Source organism: Rhipicephalus sanguineus, chromosome 5 (assembly GCF_013339695.2).
Source record: "Rhipicephalus sanguineus isolate Rsan-2018 chromosome 5, BIME_Rsan_1.4, whole genome shotgun sequence".
NCBI classification, from domain to species: Eukaryota; Metazoa; Arthropoda; class Arachnida; order Ixodida; family Ixodidae; genus Rhipicephalus; species Rhipicephalus sanguineus.
In genome coordinates, this window is record NC_051180.1 from 167,358,548 (window position 1) to 167,378,913 (window position 20,366).

Genomic DNA, 20,366 nt, shown 5'->3' on the forward strand with positions numbered 1-20,366 from the left:
CTTGTTCATGACCAGGCCCGGCCCGGGCCCGCTAGAGGATATTAGTGTTGATGATGATGATTAATGATGCCGTGCGCTTTGTAGCGGGCGATCGGACGGAAAATCCGGTGTGTACATGCATCGAAATGTTGCTTTGCCCACGATGGTAGCTCAGCGGTTAAGCTGTTTCGCTGTTAAGTCCTAGGACGCGGGTGCGATTCCCGCGGCCACGGCGGCCGCAATTTGGTGGGGGCGAAATGCAAGGACACCCGTGTATATACCTATCTTTAGGTGCAGGTTAGAGAACTCGAGGTGGTCGAAATTGATCCGGTGCCACTACGGCGTGCCTCGTAATCATATCGTGGTTTTGGCACGTAATAACAAGGAATATAAATGAAATGTATCGTATGTGTCAACCTCGAATAAAAGACTGAAATCTTTATGCCTCCCATGGGAACAACCGTGATCTGGCCCATTGTTAGTGCTGTTAATATATATATATATCTATATATATATAATATATATATATATATTATATATATATTATATATTAATATATATATATATATATATAATATATATTTATAGATTATATATATATTATATATACGTGTCACTTCAGCTTCGCACAGTATACCTTAGACCATGGAATGCATAACATTCGCGTGTGCTCGAAGGCCCGACTTACACCTTTTAATGAGCGGGTCCGAGTCCGGCCGGCCGCAGCCTCAAGCCCGGGCCCGGCCCAGGCCCGTGGCTCCAAGCCCGGGCCCGGCCTGGGCCCGCACTTTCAAGCCCGAGCCCAGCCGGCCCCCCCGGAAAACGCTTCGGACGGCCCGGCCCGGGCCCGTGCAGTGCTCTATTTCTGACGACGCTGACGGTTTACTCAATGATTTCTCCCTGTGCAAGTAAACACACATGGAGTGTCTTATATCATCTTCACAAATATGATGGTTTGCCAATCGTCTCGTCTCATGAGCGGCATCGATGTGCGAGACTTAAACCGTCCTGGCAGTGCCGTTGACAGAAATAGCGGCGGAAAAGTGCGCGCCAGGTAAGGAAGCGCGCGCACACAACACACACACACACACACACACACACACACACACACACACACACACACACACACACACAACACACACACACACACACACACACACACACACACACACACACGCACGCACGCACGCACACACACATGCGCACGCACACACACACACACACCGAAGTGAATATTCACAGCAGGAGGAGCCATGGGCCTCTTTCAAGAAAAATACAGAAACTGCTCAAGCTATGGTGGTATATGTCGGGATATTCATCCAACAAGTTTTTATCAATTGCTTGACTCCGTGGTGTGGCGCTCCTCCCTGACAAAATTCTTAGCAATTTCCGGCGCGCTTTCCGTGAAATCGGCATTATTTGTTTGTTCGCGTAATGCCCCACAATTCACAACCACATTTACTCGTATATTACCATGAATGTTGATTATTGTTGGTGATAGCTGGTTAACAGCGGCATGAGTTGGCTGTCAATGTAATGAATGTAACTAAAGGTAATGCCATTTTATCACTAAGCAGGGGTAAAATTTTTTCAGTATCCATCCATACAGCTGTAGGCGATAGTATTTCCATATCACGGGCGCCGCCATATTGGGCAGTTAAATTAATATTTTGCCAGTTTTGTATGTCGTGACGTGAAATGAACAAGGTCATGAAACGTCGAATACACGAGTACAGCAGCTTTATGCGCATGAGTCTGTTCGTAGCACTCTTCGTGTAGTTGTTACAGACAGAAAGCGGCTATATTATAACCGCTCTTAATCTCAAAATGATAGCAGCACCCGCCAGAAAGTCTATAGGAAAACAGATCATTGCCGCATCACCCAAAACTTGTTTTTCACTAAACACATTTTATCGCGCCTCAATCACATATTAAAGCCTCAGAGTGGCTCAATGTCTTGCTGAATATAGCATTCTTGTTGAAATACATTCACGCTGCCTCAGAAATCTACCTTGCAGGCTTCAGCAATGCAGCCTGCTACGCATCTGCCATGATTCGTGCTCGTGCTCTTAACATCATAACAACCGAAAGACGCCGACGCCAAGGAAAAGGCCCACCTGTATCTGTTAGGAATTAAGCCTGAGTTTCCAGAGCACGGGTGTCTGAGCAGCATTTCGTCGCAGCCCAGAATAGTCGGCTCCTCTTCGCTGCTATAGTTCTCATGTGTGTATATATCAGCATAAAAGCTACGCGTGTCCTGGGATTCGCGCCGTGTATACGAGCGCAGGACTGATGCTATTTAACCGTCAGGCGTTATGCCCGCCCCGAAATCCATCATCCGAGAGAGCGCCGGCGTCGACAACCATAAAAAGGCACCGCTGCGGTGGGAACGGTGTGATCTCGATAAACGTGGTCGATCAACGCTGTTGCTTGCTTCCGTTACACGCCGGGAATGAGTCATCGTCAGCATTGAATCGTCGTCTTCGGCAAATGCTTCCACGAGGAGCCATTGGCGTCTGCCCAAATCAATACACCATCGGCACCACACAACGGATCCTCGTTCTCACACTGGTCTGCCATTGGAATGGCAGCGATAAATGGACAGATCTTCAGCTGCGGGTCGCCATATATTCTATGCGAGCAATCGAGGAGCGAGCATTCAGTAACATGAGTTCATGGGAAAGCGGCTCTCGTGCGCAGTACACGCGAAGCGAGGTGTCGCCGCCTTTTGCGGCTGCTGCTGATGCGTACACAATGGACCATCAGCTCGCGTAAGCGGCGCCGACATGCGGACGCAGCGAGCAATGGCAGAGCGAAATCGCGTCGCGCTCGCACCCCGCGCGCTGAGCGGCAAAGTAAAACGTTTTCGCGCGCCCTCGAGAAGGCGGTGGCTCGCTACCTCGTTGTCGGCTTCTAAATGACCCGCGGTGCGTGTTCGCAACGAGCCGGAGGCGTCCACGCGTGACCGCCCGATTAGGCCTAGCCGCCGGCGGCTTGCCTGTCGGCGCCGCTGCCACGGGAGTAGCTGGCTGGCCGCGCGTTACGAGGGGCCAAAATATAAATAAAAGCGCGCTAGGTATGGCCGCGGCTGCGCCGCTGGGACACGGTGCTGGGAACGTTCGCGTCGAGCGTGTGTTACTCGAATGGCTTTACACGTGTCTTTCGAGTTCGCTCGCGCGGTCGCGTAGTGCGATTTGCGGGCACCTCACGCAACTCAAGCGAGGTGTCTGCATGCCTCGTTCTCAGGTTTTGCTACCTCCTGTCAGCGCTTACCGCCGACTCCATTCATTCTGGTTGTAAAGTACTGCCTCCTTGCAGTTCGTCATTTTTGCAGTGTAGCATTGTTTGCGTTAAACTAACCAGTACAAACGCCTATTCACTGATCCTTACCTCGCTTATACGCAACATGAAGAAACGAGAGAGACTGTTTCAGCGGCACGTACAAGAAGGGCTGTAAACAACCACGATGCGTTATGAAGCCTCACCAAATCGTCATGAGACACATTGGAGTGATTCGAAGCGATGCGACATAAGGTATGAGAATTGCCAGTGGCCGTCCTGCTATGTACCGACCAAAGGAGTTGCGTATGCAACTTGAAGTTGTGCTGTTGACAGTTGCAGCCGCGAGTGATACGCTCTGCTTTTCGCGTGCGGAAGATGTCGGACAGGCGGAAGAGGAAAATAAAAGCAGTGTAGGTACTTCACCAATTTCCTCCTTGCATCGTGATTATTTCGTTGCCATCGTTTTCCGCATAACATTGAACGGATTACGTTGTATGTGTATTAGCGAAAATTCATCCATAGACGCATGGTGCCCGCCGGTGCCGCCAACGCAATTTGTTCAGGAGTACACGAAGAGAGTAGTAGACGAAAACTGCAGCCACTCTCCTGTTTTTATGAGCACGTTCCAAGATCCTACTCTTCAAGCAAGGCACTTGTAATACCGCTTTAGGTTTTCAATCATACGAAGTATGCGAGCACAGTGCGAAGATTACACTTCTGCATACTCGTCGACTACTATATTCATGAAACGGCTGCTAACGCACGGTCCTGGTAAACGAGGAAAACTTGACTACGTGAAAGTTAGACCGAGTGGAAAGTGACGTGCTTTCAGACATCGTGAGAGCGTTCATCATACTGGTGCTGTTGCACATGGGCAAGGAAAAAAGCGTCAGCATAAGTTGCTCTTAGTTTCTACACTGCGTCATCATAAAACTTGAAGTAACACTTTTTTCAGCTTCCTTTCATGCACGCTGATGACAAAGCAACATGGCACATAAAGGAGTTCGCGCTGTTCTGACAATTCACCCCGTGGAACGCGCGGACTGAGCAAACACCATTTTTTTTTTTTTTCTGGCCACACTTGAACTTACCGCACAGCCCCGAGCGGCGTAAAGCTTAAATACCACGCGCAAGGGAGGCGCGAAGAGGGGGCCAATTACCGCAGTCTGCGCCGGTATATTCAGTCACCTCGGCGATGCGCCTTTCGAAGCAAGCCACGAAGTGCGCCCGCATTGATGCGAAAAGGTAGAGCCGAAGGCAACAACGAGATGGGAGGGGGTGAGCAGCAAGAAGGCCGCTCGGATCACGTCGCGGGTGATGGCAACGAGGTGGCGGCCGCCACTTCTCAGGCAGCTCGTTTCCTTCGACAGCAGCGCCCGGGGCGACGAGCGCCGGTAATGGTTCGGGCGTGTTGTTGGCCCGAAAGCAAACAGGCGCCGACAGCCTCGCTGCCGGTCCGGAAAGAGAAACGGCCGCTGTCGGCCCGAGTGTTAAATGCCTCTCGGCCGCGCGGCCAAATTACAAGGCGCCCACCCCTGCCCCCCCTCCCTTCCCCCCACCCCAAAACCCAGACCGCTTAGGGCCGTTCGCCTGCCGAGAGAGAGGTCCGGTGTGTGTATCGGCCAGTTTCGTGGATGGCCCGAAACAGGACGACGCGATGCCGCGGTCATATGGCCAGGCGGGCGAACGGCCGATGCTGGAATCCCCTCCGCTCGTGGCTGTGCTAGACGTACTACATAGGTGCGTGGCGTACCTGTCGGACAAGCGAACGAATTCTTCTGTAGCGTGTCTAATGCGAGCCACCTTGCATAGCATAAGCCGCTGTATAGGTATATGAGCGCTCATACACCTGTACCAGTGGAGCTCTCCACCTTTCCCGTCTTCCTCGTCCGGTCGGCTAATAAGCAAACGATTACGTCGACGCCTCGGACGGGATTTCGGACGTGTAAATGAGGGCCGAGGGAAGTTTCTGAGGACGCCAAATTGCTCCGTTTATCCCCGCTTTCTTTCAATCCTCATCTTTTTGTACGTCCTCGTCCCTCTAACGCGCATATGTCTTCGTAACGAGATGATCCGTAATGTTCGCGTCGAGGCGTGAAAAATGTCCGCTCGTTCGAGAGATTATGTAAAATTGGCGTGAAGCAGGTCGTTTACTGTGGTAGTATACAAGTCCTTTACAAGGCTCCCTGCCGGAAACGACAAGTGCAGTGCACGGACCTAGGCAGTTCTATAGAAGGGGCCACTGCGTCCCTATTGAAATCTTCTTGGACCACCTGTTGACTATAAATAGCTGCGAAACGTGCAGGACTGCTATTTTCGTCCTTGTTAAACGTACATTCATGTTTTCATATTTGCTGCAGATTAGAATAGTTTTCTTTCTTTCGATTTCAGCGATGCACGAAGCAAACAGATGACAAACTATATAGTACGTATTCCACTGCAGTCATTATGTATTACCAGTGGGTCGCTATACTTATAAGTGCCCTTTTCGATTCCTCACCGCATTTTCAACTGACGACTGAATCGAGTGAATTTGATGACCTACGTGCATATTTAGGCGTCTTATTTTATATGCGTGACTTATGTCATCGCGTTTATTTGAACGTGGTTGATCCCCTTTGTTCAAGTTCTTTAACATGTAATTTTTATAGCTTAATAGTAGAAGGTTACTATTTTGTCTTTAAGCGATGCGCATTCTTCTCGCATCTAGACATCAGTATGGACAGTTCCTTGTTTCTTTTCTTTTTTTTTTGTGCTCATACTCTTTCTAAGCGTGTTTCATGTGCTGCATAATTTGTAACATATCAAAATTGAATGTGTGAATTTTATTCCCTAATTATTTCAGTAGCGTCGGTCAGGTGGTAGGCGTCCGCCTCCAAGTCCGGACGCAAACAGACTTATGGCTAGCCTCCCGTCATGTCGTTGCTTCGCTCTCTCTTGTTGCAAATGCATAGAAGATACGAAGTCGTGAAAGTCGCTAAAATCGCTAGAGGGCGTTGGAATAGGCGCTTACGAGTTTCAAAAATGGCAGGCCTCGAGCTATAAGCGGCTGTAGCCCGACACGGCGTTCGCTTAGCACGGCACACCAGAGACATTACGCTGTTACAATCTCAGGCAATTGCATCTTACCGACCATGATGGTGTGTCTGTGCTCCCTGTTTCTCCTTCTCTATATGTAATATATCTTGTCTTCTAACCTCTCCTGTTTCCCAGTGTATAGGCTATAACAAGCCAGATTTTTTTCTTCGTGTTCAGCTCTCAGACTTGCTCTTCTTTTCTGTTTTTCTCTGTACAGTACATCGGCGCTCCTCAGCAGCGTAAAGCATCCTTCATGCCAAGGTGTAACTGTATCCACATCTAAAGTGGATGCTCGGACGTGTTGGCACGACATAGCGGAAAGAAAACAGCGCGAAAAGACGGAGCACCGGAAGAAAGAAGACACGTAGAACAGCTCTGACTTTGAACAAATGTTTACACTCCAACACCGCGCAATAGATACTTGCGCAGTCCGAAACGAAAAGAAAGAAGGAACATAAAGATGGCAAACAAAGATAATATAAACTAACTATCTATCAGCATCATCAATGTGCATGGTTACAGTGATGATGCTGATAGCTGGTTTATGTTACCTTTGTTAATCAAATCTCTGTTCGTTCTTTCTTTCTGTTTTGGACTGCGCAAGTATCTATTGCGCGGTGTTGACGTGCAAACATTTCTTGAAAGTCAGCGCTGTTCTTTGTGTCTTCCTTATTCCGGTGTTCCGTCTTTTTGCGCTGTTGTCTTTCCGCTATCCTGTACTCGCATCTCATTATTATCCTTTAGAAAATGAACTGCTTTATTTAGCGCAGCTAAATAAACGTGATGGTCATGGATGTTCGAAGGTAATAATTAAAGCTTGGGAAAAAAGCCACAAAGGCTTTCCTTCCTATACGCCTGTGTTCATCGCCATTGACCGACCGGCTTCCTTAATGATATGCCCCAGCTTCAGGATTACCTGAAAGTTTCTTTTACGAAAAACTCTAGCGTAAGAAGCTTTTGTGAATACAGGCCCAGAAGAAGAGCTAGCGATCTTTGCAAGAAGCGCTTATTCTTCGCTTATATACCAATTAAACTCATGCATTCGTCGATGTTATTAACTAGTTACCACTAGACGTTAACTAGCATGGCGATAAGTTCTTTCGCACACAGCATTCGAAAGAGAAAATAAAGTGATTGCCCGCTCACCCCGGTCCCTTGGGTTCGGCTTGCGGTTGCTGTTGCTGGTTGCGCAGGGCCACCCTGTTCACGTGTACCGGGATTGGGACCACGATGCGTGGCGCGTCAGAGTGCTGCTGAGGCCCGCGGCCTGCCGTGAGCCCCGCCTTGACGCGCTTCCATTTGGCGCGCCGGTTCTGGAACCATATCTTGACCTGCACCTCTGTGAGCTGCAGCGCGTGCGCTATCTGCGACCGCTCCGTCAGGGACAGGTACTTTTTCGAGTGGAATTCCTTCTCGAGTTCCAGCAGCTGCTCGCTCGTGAACGCCGTGCGTCGGCGCCGACTTTGTTGCTGCTGCTGATGGTGCTGTTGCTGCTGCTGATGCGACGTGGACAGGCTCTGGCCGTGTCCTTGGTGGGATGAGTGGCCGCTGCGTTTGTCCGCGCACTCAGAACGCCCTAGCAGGCGGACTTCGTCGCCGCCCACGAGGCTCGGTAGTCGCGGGCTGCCTTCGCGAGGCGGGCCGCAGTCACCGTCGCTATCCGAGCTGCGGCCGAGTCGCCCGCGGTGTGGCACCAGGCCAGCGGTGACGGGGGACAGCTGGAGACAGGAGACGTCTCGCCTGCGGGAAAGGTTCACATGATGACCCACGCAGGGTGTGCGACTCGCACAGGACATGGCAAAGATGCGTCCCTCCAACCTATACATATATGTCACTATGGGATGCGCATGCCTTCACCACGGTCGTCGTCATTGCCATAATTACGTGAACTTGAAGTGTTCAGATCAAAGTGCGCATGCCGGATCGCCAAGCATGCACCGCCAATTCTTAGGCGATGCCGGGCTTTATGAATAGCGTCGGTCGTTCACGGTGTTCCCATACGATCAAGCATTTTAGTACTCCAGCTGATCAACATTTGGCTTAGTAACAAGCATTGCTGTAAGTGAACAGCAGGGTTGCCATTGAGTAGTTTTGAGAAGGAGCGAGAACTCAAGCTAAATGTAGCCAAAAGTAGCGATGCCATTTAATTTTATCGCCATTTTTGTGGCCAAACAGAAGATAAGCGGTATTATGAATTGTTTTTATTATTCAACAAGTAATTTATTTTGAATAAACGAAAACATAGAAATCAGAGAACGACCTTTCCTTCGTTTCGCTTAGTCTTCAAGCCACGAGTACGTTGCATGTGTACATGAATAATTTATAATGAGTTCAATGCGCCTGCATGTAGTTTATGCAGAATGGATGGAATGACATTGGAAACTGAATTTTGTATCATTCAATTTAGCAAGTCAGTAGGAGCATTAAACGTTGAAGCACTCTTTCCGGAAGGAGTACTGGCACCTTTTTTCGAAGGCGAGTTTACTCTGCCATACAAATCTCCCGTATGCAGAGACGGCTCTGAGCAGGTGTGAAGCTCAGCGAATGCTTAAGATATGTTTTTTGATATTAAAGTCAATTTTCCCACGGCGCACCTAGCGCCGTCGACGGTATAGCTTGACGTCAGGCTACAGTAACTACTGGGACTTCAGCAGCAGTCTGGCTAGTCGTAATTCGTCAGGTACCAAAACTTACAAAATGGCCGCTTGTGCGTCACTAACGTAACCACGGTGCGGAGCGGCCATGGAAACGTCACGATGTCTTGCGCGAGCACGTGACGAGGAGCTCATACCGTGTTGTGACGTCAGGGTACAGTGGTAACCGAAACTAGCTTTTAAAAACATATTAAATTACTTTTTCAGGGTGCACTCACGCATGCAGTACAATTCATGGTCTTGAGTGCAATTGGCCTTCATTGCGCAAAAACGACAGCTGAGATTTTCATGTCAGTACACTTAAAGCCGCCGACTGATATTGATTAGTTGATTTACAAAACACCATACAGCTTCAAGTAGTGAAATCTGGTTGCAGTCTAGTCCAGCTTCATTCTGTTTCAGATCTCTGCCTATTTCAAGTTCACTCGAGAACGCGCACTCTGCATCAGCATTAGAATCTGGCGCGCAGCATCAGCAACGACGGCGGGCAGGGTGAGTATAGCGTGCTAGCCAGGCGTTTGCCAAAATGCATGTCACTTCGTCACTCCGTCTTAGCAGGTGCTCCGCGCGTGGCGTTTGGGTGCCTCAACGCGCACCAGCCTCCTGGCGGGCAGGACATAATAACTGTTGGGATTTTCCACCCCAAAACCGTGGATATAACTGAGCGAACAAATTTCCGGAGGGCTCCGGAAATTTCGACCACCTTGTGTTCTCTAACGTGCATCTAAATCTGAGTACACGGGCCTCGAGCATTTCACCTCCAACGAATGTGGCCGCCTCGACCGAGATTCAATCCCGCGACCTTCTGGTCAGCAGTACAACACCATAACCACTCGAACAACATGGCGGTTTCGGGGGAGGACATGCGCGCGCGTCAGCTGACACGACAAAATCTCGCAAACAATGCATGCTCTCCGCAAATAACAAGAAAAACTGCCACTAAGTGTGTCAAAGTAGAAGTTGAATGTTGCCAGCAAATAGCCATGGAGCCGACCTGAAATTTTCGGAGCCAGATGGGGTCGCAAAGTAGCCATATTGGCGCAAAGTAGTCCCACACTGCTCATTAAGAGTAACAGACGATTGCAAGGGAAGCCAGTGCGCATGGGAAGGCAGAAATTGGGTGCACAGCCCAGATGAGAAGTTGGCGGAGATAATGCGGCCGCAGCAAGCATGAGGCTTGGCTACATTGCAAAACATTGGAGAGACCTTTGTCCTGGACTGGTCGTAGTCAGTACGACGACGACGATGATGATGATGATGATGATGATACTGATAATGATAGAAGCGCGATTATAGCAGCATGTGCAATATGTTCTCTTCATCGTTTGAAGTGTTCAGCGCGGAGTCTCTAAATTTTCACTTGCCTCACCTCTGTACCACGGACGCAAGGTCCAGTGCATGTTCTACTAATCGTAAAGGTGATCGCCAGAGAGGCGTACAAAATGTGTCGCGTGGTGTGCTTGTCGCTGCGCGGCTGACCGAAATTCGGACGAGAGTTTCTAAATGCCGCCAAAAAACGCAGTCATCTTTTTTGGCGTCCTCAACAAACTGCAACAGACGCAGTGCGATTCCCGTTCCCAGGTGCAGATTTTGCAACATAATCGGAGTGTGAAAACTCTATAAAAATACTTCTGGTGTTCGACGTTCTCGAACCCAGCAACGGAATAATTTTGACCACCTGTCACAGTAAAGGAGTGTTTAGACAACAACGCTATTAGATAGCTGAAGCTGTCTTGTCAAGGAAGCCCATGTCCATTACTCCTGCGGAGTGAAGATTCCAAGGCAGAAAGGACAAGGTCTTTTCAACGGCAAATTACGCCCGTCCTTTTCGGAGGTGCGCATTCATACTTCCGCTACCCGGCAAGCATTGCATACTTACGCGCACACCCAAACGAGCCGGCTACTATGGCTGCACATGACTCGCCGCCCTGGTGGTCACTGCCACAACGAGAGGTAAGAGCCCCACTCTTGTGGCCAGTCACCCAGGGCTGGTTCACCGCACACGAAGAAGCCGAAAGAAAAGACACGGGCGAGAACGGGTAGAAAAAACCCTTCTCTTCGATATAATTTACTTCGCTAGAAGCATTTCGCAGCGCGCGTAATAAAAACGAGCCCGAAAACACGGGGCTGCCGGCGCACGGCTCAGAGCGTCCCTAATGGCCGACAGGCCTTCACCCCCAGGTCCGCTCCAGCGAGAACTCCCCCCACTTCAAGGCTGGCGTGCGATTGTCGACTTTACAGCGAGCGCCTCACTCAAAGGGAGGCAGACCCACACGCACGGCACTCCTCCCTGCGAAAAATGAAAATAAAGCGACGGCTGGGTCCATTAGCGAGGACTGGCGTGTCCCACGGTCGCGAGGCGCAGCCGAGCGTACTTGTGGCTGCCTCGAAGCGACACGCAACGACGGAACGAGTCGTCGAGCACGGCGTCGTCCGCCGTGCGCCGAAAGGCGTGGGCTCGGGCTGAGCCGCGACAGCCAATGGGTCCTTCCCTCGTCGCACGCCCTCCAGATGACAGCGCTGCCACGTCGAATGGCGAGATAATGAAACGACAGAAGCGCACGTCGAGCGGATAGCATAATGAAGACGTTGCGACCGAGATATGGGACCTCGTTGTAGACGCGACGATACGTGCGTCTGATAACGAGAGGGACCGAGTGGGTTGGGTCAAGTTGGGTTCCAAGCCGTGGGAACGCTGTCGCTCATGTGTGAAGAGAGAAAGTTCTTTTGACCAGACGTCAGTTTTTATGCGATCTAGATAAACACGCAACATACTTTATTTTTGATCCGCGTCTGGAATTTGGCATACGTTATTCTAGCCAGCGGCGTTCGTTGGCCGCTGTTCCATATGGAAATAACTTATGTATGCTCCCACACTTGTGTATTCACTTATGTATGCCCCTACCATGGACGGCGATTCAAGAGAAAGAGTGAGCTAAACGTGTGTGTTCTGAGAACTTCATCGGTCACCCAGCGATGTCTTCAGTAAAGTACGATCACTTAAATCCATGGGACACGCCGGTAAGTTTTCTTATCTCAGCAAACCACTCAGTGCACGGCTCTGTCACTGAACATATACTTTCCAATGGTAACCATATCATCTCTCGTCACAAGTTATGTCCATTGCCTACATTTATTCTCACTGTTTTTTCTCGGTGCGATATTTAGCACAAATCACTGCTAAACTGCATGATTTGCCTCTCCGCGATACTCCAATACTATAGGCCGAAACATAGTTAAGTCTCGATACATATGCTCTTACAAGTCATTGTCCGACTATAGTTGTCAAGAGTGTTGAGGTTGTAAACGATCTATAGGGAGAATATAGTTTGACTCGGTGAGTGACATGGATTTTTCTTGGTGTCGCTTGATCCTTATTAACAGGAGATGAACGATGCCTGATGTAAAACAGTGGTACTTCGCCATAAGTCGCGGTGTCGTACACGTTCACAAACTACGGTCAGTGTCGCTATTTGGCGAATGCCGAGTTTGTGACGTGACCAGCTTTATTTTAAAGCGAAAGCCTTGTATACCTCGTGAGTAAGAAAAATCCCACGTCCGACGGCGTGAACACGAACGGTAAAGTCAGGTGTGTCTATCCTGCAGGTAGTGCGAAACGGTGCGCTGCAGAAAGTTTGTTTGTTTGTTCACCTTGCGAATAACTTGAAGCAGCGGGGAAAAACGAGGACAACGAAGGAGAACAACGAAGGAACACATATGGCAGTTGAATGTATTCAGGTTACGCTACTTGATTAGAAGCGATGATTACTGTATAGGATTAATCAAATGTGAATTAAAGTGAAATAATGCAGTAAGAGTGTGAAAGTCAACTAAATCATTATTAATAGTGAATGAAATGTTAGACTGAATTAAAGCGAATTGAATCTTAATCAAATGGGAATTAGCACTTCTGCGACCGAGTCGTGGCATGTATAACCGATGGTTATGTCTAGGCGACCGAAAGAGAGCAAGTAACAATGCAATTGACCGAGAAAGTCGAGATAACATAATGTATGTCCCGCGAAAGCATACTCCTGTGATCTTAGCCTTATGGGACTGTAATTGTCCTACGTCTTGCGCCCGCCTTGCACTCTGTTCAGAGCTGTTATTGCGAACTGCAGGAGCCTTCTCGGTTCTGAATAAAATACGAGGGGCTTCTTCTATAAAAGCTTTCTGCAGTCGGAGCAGAACGACGGCAAAAGATATTGCTGTACACCAGCATGAACTTGTATAACCTTGCGCGCACATTCTCAGCGTATTGAGTCCACGGAATTAGACGCACGTTAGTGCATATAACACCTGATTTTATCTCTCACTATAGGTCGCATGTATCGTCTCTAACGTGCGCATACGATGCGAACGCTGTCCAGTGTTGTGATGCGTTATCCGTGTCTCCGCCGAGGTATATATACCTGCGTATGCGCGCACACTTAGACGCACCCACCTGGGCCCTCCATATCACCGCAACAGATCATCACACCGGAATAGAATCGGATGATAATTAGGAAGAAGTCCTAATGTTCTAATGGGTGGCGGTACAGTGGGCACTCAAGCACATGTGTGTCGGACGTATGTCGTCGACAGCGAAAAGCAATTTGGTAGTGGTTGTGCGGCTGGTGGCGGTGCATGCAGAAAGTATCAGCCTTACAGTCATGAATAGCCAATGCGGTGCCATCCAGGGGCTACCATTTATGATCACTTACTGAAAAATTGCATGGAGGCGTGCTGGTTGAGTATAATATGTGAAGATTGGCTGCACTAAAATAGCTATGAGTGTTCTTTAGTGTGCGTATATTTCAATGCGCAAGTAGCTAAAAGCTCCGTACTAAGCGATGGCACATCTACTTAAGCATATTTTTGCACATTTAGAGTAGCCGGGCTATGCGAGAGGACAATTTGCCGTAGAACAAAATCGAGTCCCCGAGGCAGTGCCATTAGCGGCCTGTGTGCTTCATGCAACGGCGCTTAATGAGCCGTAGCACGCAAAGAGGCGTGAGTAAGCAGCGCGTCGCGTTACATGCTTCCATCACAGTCTTCGCATTCATCTCGTCTCCGATAAGTGAGCTGGAGTTTGTTGCGTTCGATTGTCATCATTTCGTGCGAATGCGTTTCAAATGCGCGAATAACTAATTCGCAAAGGTGCGCATGCACGGCGACCGCCCTGTATCATGTATGACAGCTCTTTTAACGGGCAGTTTTGTTACTAAAATTATGCTTATTCGGTGCAAATCGTAATGACTTCATTTGTGTATATCGTACAGCGTGTACGCGTGGTTTCGTGCCAGGAGTTCGTTGACGGCTGCATCCAAACTTCTTTTTTTTTTTTTTTGCCATCGCGTGCGTAGCGAGTGCCATTGCTTCTTTTGGTTAGCTTGCTTGTTTGTTTTGTGGGGTTGAGTTTCTTTTCTTTAGAGAAGTAACGCGCGATTTAACCGAACCATTGGCACTTGGGATGTTCGCCAGCGATTTTGCGAAGGGAAACGTTCCATAACGCGTCACCGGGCAATTTAACCCATGCCATTATCTTTTTATAATGTGGTGCAGACACAATGAATATGGCGAACTCAGTCGGCCCAGAGGCTGCAATTACTCGATTATGCCCTTCGGCATAATTTTCATGATTGAGATACGTTGGAGCCAAAACACCGTACGCAGCTTTTCACACATAAAAGGAGCAGATACGGTAATGAAGACCTGATCGTGCATTCCAGCTCAAATTTTCCGCTCACGCTGGATCAAGTCTTCAAGAGACGACGTGCTTTCGAACGGTCACAGGCTGAACAGCGCATTATGTATGTGTAGAAGTATGGAGCTCACTGTACAGCAATACAGCCTAAACTGTTGAACCAGAAGAAAAAAAGAAAACTCATAGCAACTATATTGCTGAAATCAACGTAACAGTTCTCTAAATGTGATCGCATCATGGAGAACCGGATAAACAAATATTAACTTATTTCTTCCAGCTACATGTAACCGAACACTCATCGTTTACACGCTTTCGTGACTAAGTGCCGATGTCATGATTCTCCTAAGAACGGTGTCCCGGGCTCAGTATACCGGCCTTGGCGGCAAGCGGCACATCGATATCAAAGAAACGTGGAAACTCCCGTATACTTAGATTGAGGTGCTCGAAAAAGAATACCACTCGGCCAGAATTACTCAGGAGTCTCCCACTATGCCGTGCCACACGATGGTAAAGTATAGCATGGGTCCGTAAAACACTAGAATTAAGTTTACCATTCTGCTTCCCATCAACGCCGGAGTGCAACCGATGGTTATCGCGCTTGCGTCTTGATGTTTCCTGCACATAGTGGAATTCACAAACGAAACCGCGACATCAGAAAGAATCATTTCTTATGAAACAATATATGATTACGTTTTCCGCGATTCATCACTGCAATTGATACGCATTGGGCACTGACCAGTCTTGCGCTGCGCTAAAAATAAAAGAAAAATGGAGGGGAAAAATGAAAGAACAAAAATTGATTGTCGGTGACTTTTAGTCCGCCCACGCATTAGTTCGATTCATATCGTCTACTTGTTTGAACAGAGGGTTTTTGACAGTTTTGGTAAGCAGTCAGTGAACATTGTGCACCGATATGCCGGTGTTCCCGCTCCGCGCTTTATATGATCTAGTAGACGTTGTCTTAATGCACAACGTTTCCGCGACTACGTTAAAAGCTGAGTGTTATAATGTCAGCTATCGCTGAGCGAACCTGTGGGCTATATGGCATGCCACTGCTCTGCAGAAGAGCTCGAGTTCAATAGCCGGCCTCAACTACCACATTTTGACGGGGGCGAAATTCATAAAACGCCCCTGTAATGGTAAACCCCACGTGTCACCATTAATCCAGAGTCCCCAGTGAGGTGTTTCCTCAGAAAAATATTCGAATTTTTTACGTGAGATTCCACAATGTAATTCTTAATTTTTGAGGTTGAACGCACCGCTTAATTCTCAAGCTAAAGGAGCGGGCCTATACAGTCAGTCTTGGGTTATTTCGGCAGGCTATGGGTGTATATAGCCCTGTTGAAGAAGAACCTTCGATGATAGATCAGCTGCTTGCGAGGACAACAAAATAATCATGCACGTGTGGGAGACGATCCCCCATGCTGGCTACGTGCCATATGATGTGGCTGAAGCGGCCGGAAACAAAGCAGTAGACGACGTAGCCTGCATATGCAATGCCTCTGAATGTTTAGGTGCCATTATCCTTGCAGCATACCAATGAAAGCTCATCGTGGATGATGTGCGCGCGTTGGGGCAGTATTCTGTGCACGCGCCTGTACATCCGAACGTAGCCTTTTGTTTGCTTTCTTTACGTACATTTCCGGTAAATGCCCACAACTACACCTATGTAGCTATACCCTCCACGTGTTTCAGGGTGGCGGAACATCCCTCCACTTTTGCATCTGGCTCCCAGTAGAGGAACCTCGACGATGCGGGTCTCTTCATATATCTGCGACTTGCCTCATTCTGGCATGGTGCTCGCTCACCGATTTCACGGAATGCTATCGGATGACAACGACTTGCCGACTTCAGTGCGAATGCATCAGCTCTGACAACCGGTGGGACCCTGCCGCTACAATTGCCAGCGCTACATTTTATTCGAGCGAAACGCCTTGAAAGTACAGTTTAAAATCCACGAGAATGAGCTAGCAAGCCGGAGAAGCATTCAGTAGAAGCTCTATAACGTACCTGGAGCATCCCGAAGCGATTAAGGAATCATTGAGGCATTTATAGAGGCATCAGCGAAGCTTTATGTCTCTCGTATGCATTAAAGAGAGCATGAATCGCTGCCGTGAGGACCATGAAAACATGTCCGAACTTGTCAGCGGTGTTCAGGCGCGCCATTTACATCAACGGCAGTACTTCAAAAGAACTTGTTGTTGGGCTAGTTGGTAGATCGTTTCCAAAACGTAATTAGAGCACAACCACACGACACATTCACACCCCATGCACACACCCAGGCATCAACCACGTACGTGGTTGATGCCTGTGTGTGTGTGTGTTGTGTGTGTGTGCGTGTGTTGTGTGTGTGTGTGTTGTGTGTGTGCGTGTGTTGTGTGTGTGTGTGTTGTGTGTGTGCCTGTGTTGTGTGTGTGTGTGTGTGTGTGTGTGTGTGTGGTGTGTGTGTGTGTGTGTGTGTGTGTGTGTGTGTGTGTGTGTGTGTGTGTGTGTGTGTGTGTGTGTGTGTGTGTGTGTGTGTGTGTGTGTGTGTCGTGTGGTTGCGCTCTAATTAAGTTTTGGGCAGTACTTCAGCTTGTGTTATAGCCGCCACAACGGACCAGTGGTGGCAGTGCTTGGCTGCTGACCAGAGACTGCTGCGGTGGTCATATTTCGATGGAGGCGAAATGCTAGAGGCCCATTTAATTTAATTTAATTTAATTAATTTAACTTACTGTTGTTTTCACTGCTGCAAAGAAGCGGACCGATATTTGTTTCGTAAAACACACCAATAAATCCACTGATTGCCGTAAAAGTGTGGTGTATAAGGTTCCTTTCAGCTGTGGCCGCTTCTACTTAGGGCAGACGGGCCGTTGCATTAACCAGAGATTGTTGGAACATAGGAGATCGCAAACAGGAGGCTCACCTTCTAATCTATCTTTACATTGTCGAGATTGTAGTGCACGCCAAATTCGATGAATGCGCAGTGTTGTACCGGCATAGAAATGAAGAAACGCGCCTGATGATGAAGCATGGCATATCGAGAAAGTGGTACGCATGCGTGAGCCAACCGTCGATTAAATTGCATGAAGATGAAATCAAATGCCTTAACAGTTATCTTCCACGTAGACCCCCACGCGTGCCGGATTGATAGTTTCGCCTGTTGCATGGGCATGCGGAGGTAAGTTTTCGTGCCTTCGTTCTCTTCCGCCGGTGTGCGTCTCTTCAGTTGTTAGTCGGCGTTTGTGCTGTCCTGACTTCTTTCTTGTGTCCGTGTTTGCACGCCCTGTCTTTTTAGAATGAAGGCCCATTTACTTGCGATATTATAGTGCACGCTAAAGAACACCATGTTGTTTAAACTTCCGCAGCCTGCATACTGCGTCTTTCATAGCCTGAGTTCACTTTGAGGCGTTAACCATCAGTCTCTGTTCGTCCGGGTAAGGCTTTTGATATCATCGTTAAACAACGTGACTGCCTCAAGCAAACCAAACAACGCACATCACATGGCTCCGATCCGTGATGGCCATCGGTCCCAATATAATGTAGCGGCTGTATTATGCAGCCGCTTCATCGTATTGCAATGATCTCTATCACCCGGTGAGAATTGGGACAACGTTATAATTATCGTGCGTTGTAGCTGTGGCGCGCTTCGATACATACTGTTTACACAAGTTCTTTTTTTCAACGCACGTTTTCGATATCACTTACAGAAGGAGCTGTTCGCTATATATATATGGGAGATTGCCGGCAGGGGTCTTCGCTTACTTTCCTCTGCTTCCTGTTGCAATGTCCGATCGAATTTCACAACCCAACCTAGTTTCACACAAAGCATCCTTTTTAACGTTTTCACATTTTCTCGGCACTGCCACCTGAGCATGAAAATACCCCAGGTATTCGAGAGCGATTCGCGCCAACCGCGTTCGTGTGAAACGATACCCGTGCTCGGGCATTCCTGTGTTTGAAGTGCAAAGCGAATTTCCTCACGAGATGATATCAGCCGCTCTCATTACAGTCTGATTATATATTTCTGGAACTCGCACTCTGCATGCACTTGGTAAGCAAGCGCGGTGAGCAGCCGCGACAAAGCGGCGTAAAGAGCGGCGTTTCTGGCCGTCGGGCAAGACGTTATACCGGCCAATTAAAGCGGCGTGGCGGCCGGCACGACCACGAAATCACGACTCACCGAAACGTGTATGCATAAGCGTGAAGCGGAAGCTTATCCACACGCGCGTTCACCGCGGTTTCGCGTCAATTATCCGCAATTATTACCTCGGCGCGATCACGCGCCCCAACCGAAGACCAAGAACCCGATCCCGCTTGAGCGTGAATGCCGCGATTCTTTTTTCAGGAACCTCCGTGGAAGCAAGCAATCAGTCCGGCGAGAAAGGAGCCCGCTGCAACTCCTGTTTTGTGCATATATAGCCACACGTTCGAGGCGTATGTATGCATTCGGCGTGGCACACATTCTCGTGACGGAACCTTTGCTCTTTTCTTTCCTGTCCTAATGCGCCTTTCCTGTTTCGATTTTGCACCTATATATGCTCATTTACTGCGGGATTTTTCAGGCATTAGAACTGCGCGGCGCAGTTTACTGCTGTTGTGACGTAACCTGCTGCAGTAGAAGGACAGAAAGCCGAGCTAGTTGGTAAGTATTCATCACGGAAGAACGTGGGCCTGCAAACATGGACATCGTGCACAGGAGAAGAAGAACACGGCACAAACGCCAACTATCAGCTGAGAGGGCGCACAGTGGTGGACAAGACAAAACTCATCTGCGCATGCACAGGGAGCACCTGTCATCGGGCAGACGCAGTCAGGCACACGGTTTGCTACTCTGCTACATTGTCATGTTTCGTAATGGCGGCATTTTTAGCCAATCGGGGGGGGGGGCATAGCAGTGCTCTCTGCCAATCAGAGTTGACCAATGGCGGAATTTGACAATGCCCAGAGTAGCACGCGCGCGAAGTACCGCACATGGTGCCCGACTGACAGATGTACCTCGAGCATGCGCAGGTAAGTTTTGTACTTCCAGCACTGTACGCTCTTTCAGTGATAGTCGGCGTTTGTGCCAAGTTTGCACGTCCACGATCTATCGTCGTGATTGCTGTAATAGGTAGAATGTCGCCATACAGCGAAAAGTTAATGAACACAACGTTTGTTAGGAGAACGCTTACAGCTTTCATCGGCTACCAACGCGTGCTCAGCTATACAGGTTCATCTCGCCGCTCCGATGAACTGCGCCTATAAAGCAAAAATAGCAATTATAGAAAAGTGCTCGTGTGCACTTTCTCGGCTTTGTGCGTGAAACAATAAGTTATGACTGCTGCCGAGAGCGCTGTTCGTGACCCTACATCAAAATTCGTTCGCTCGTATAAACAATTGATATATCATGAAGAACTCGAAATGTGTTGGGTGAATTTTAGAGGTTTTCATAAGTTATTAACGTCACAGTGTGCCATCGTCCTCGAACAGAAAATTATAACTTTGTGAAACCAGTCAGTGTTAGCGTATGCGAGCATAAAAAATAAATATGAGAACAACTATACCACAGGGATCACGCCGTGCAGCGAATGAATAGAAAGTATTGGACGGAACGTTGAGGCGCGGAAGTGCGTAAATACATTTTAGTGAAACAACACAAAGCTGTTTACTGATATTCGTGTTCCCTGAACAATGAATACTGATTGGTTCAAGTTAACCAGGATCAT

General features: G+C 48.6%; 1 protein-coding gene across 1 annotated transcript in view; it reads right to left on the reverse strand.

Annotated features, from left to right (window-relative positions):
• Window positions 1–20,366, reverse strand: part of LOC119395072 (NK1 transcription factor-related protein 1) — a 123,149-nt gene that overhangs the window by 26,427 nt on the left and 76,356 nt on the right. The window contains exon 3 of the mRNA XM_049416081.1: window positions 7,486–8,079. Within this exon, the coding sequence (XP_049272038.1) occupies window positions 7,486–8,079 (594 nt within the window). The remainder of the gene's footprint in view (window positions 1–7,485; window positions 8,080–20,366) is intronic.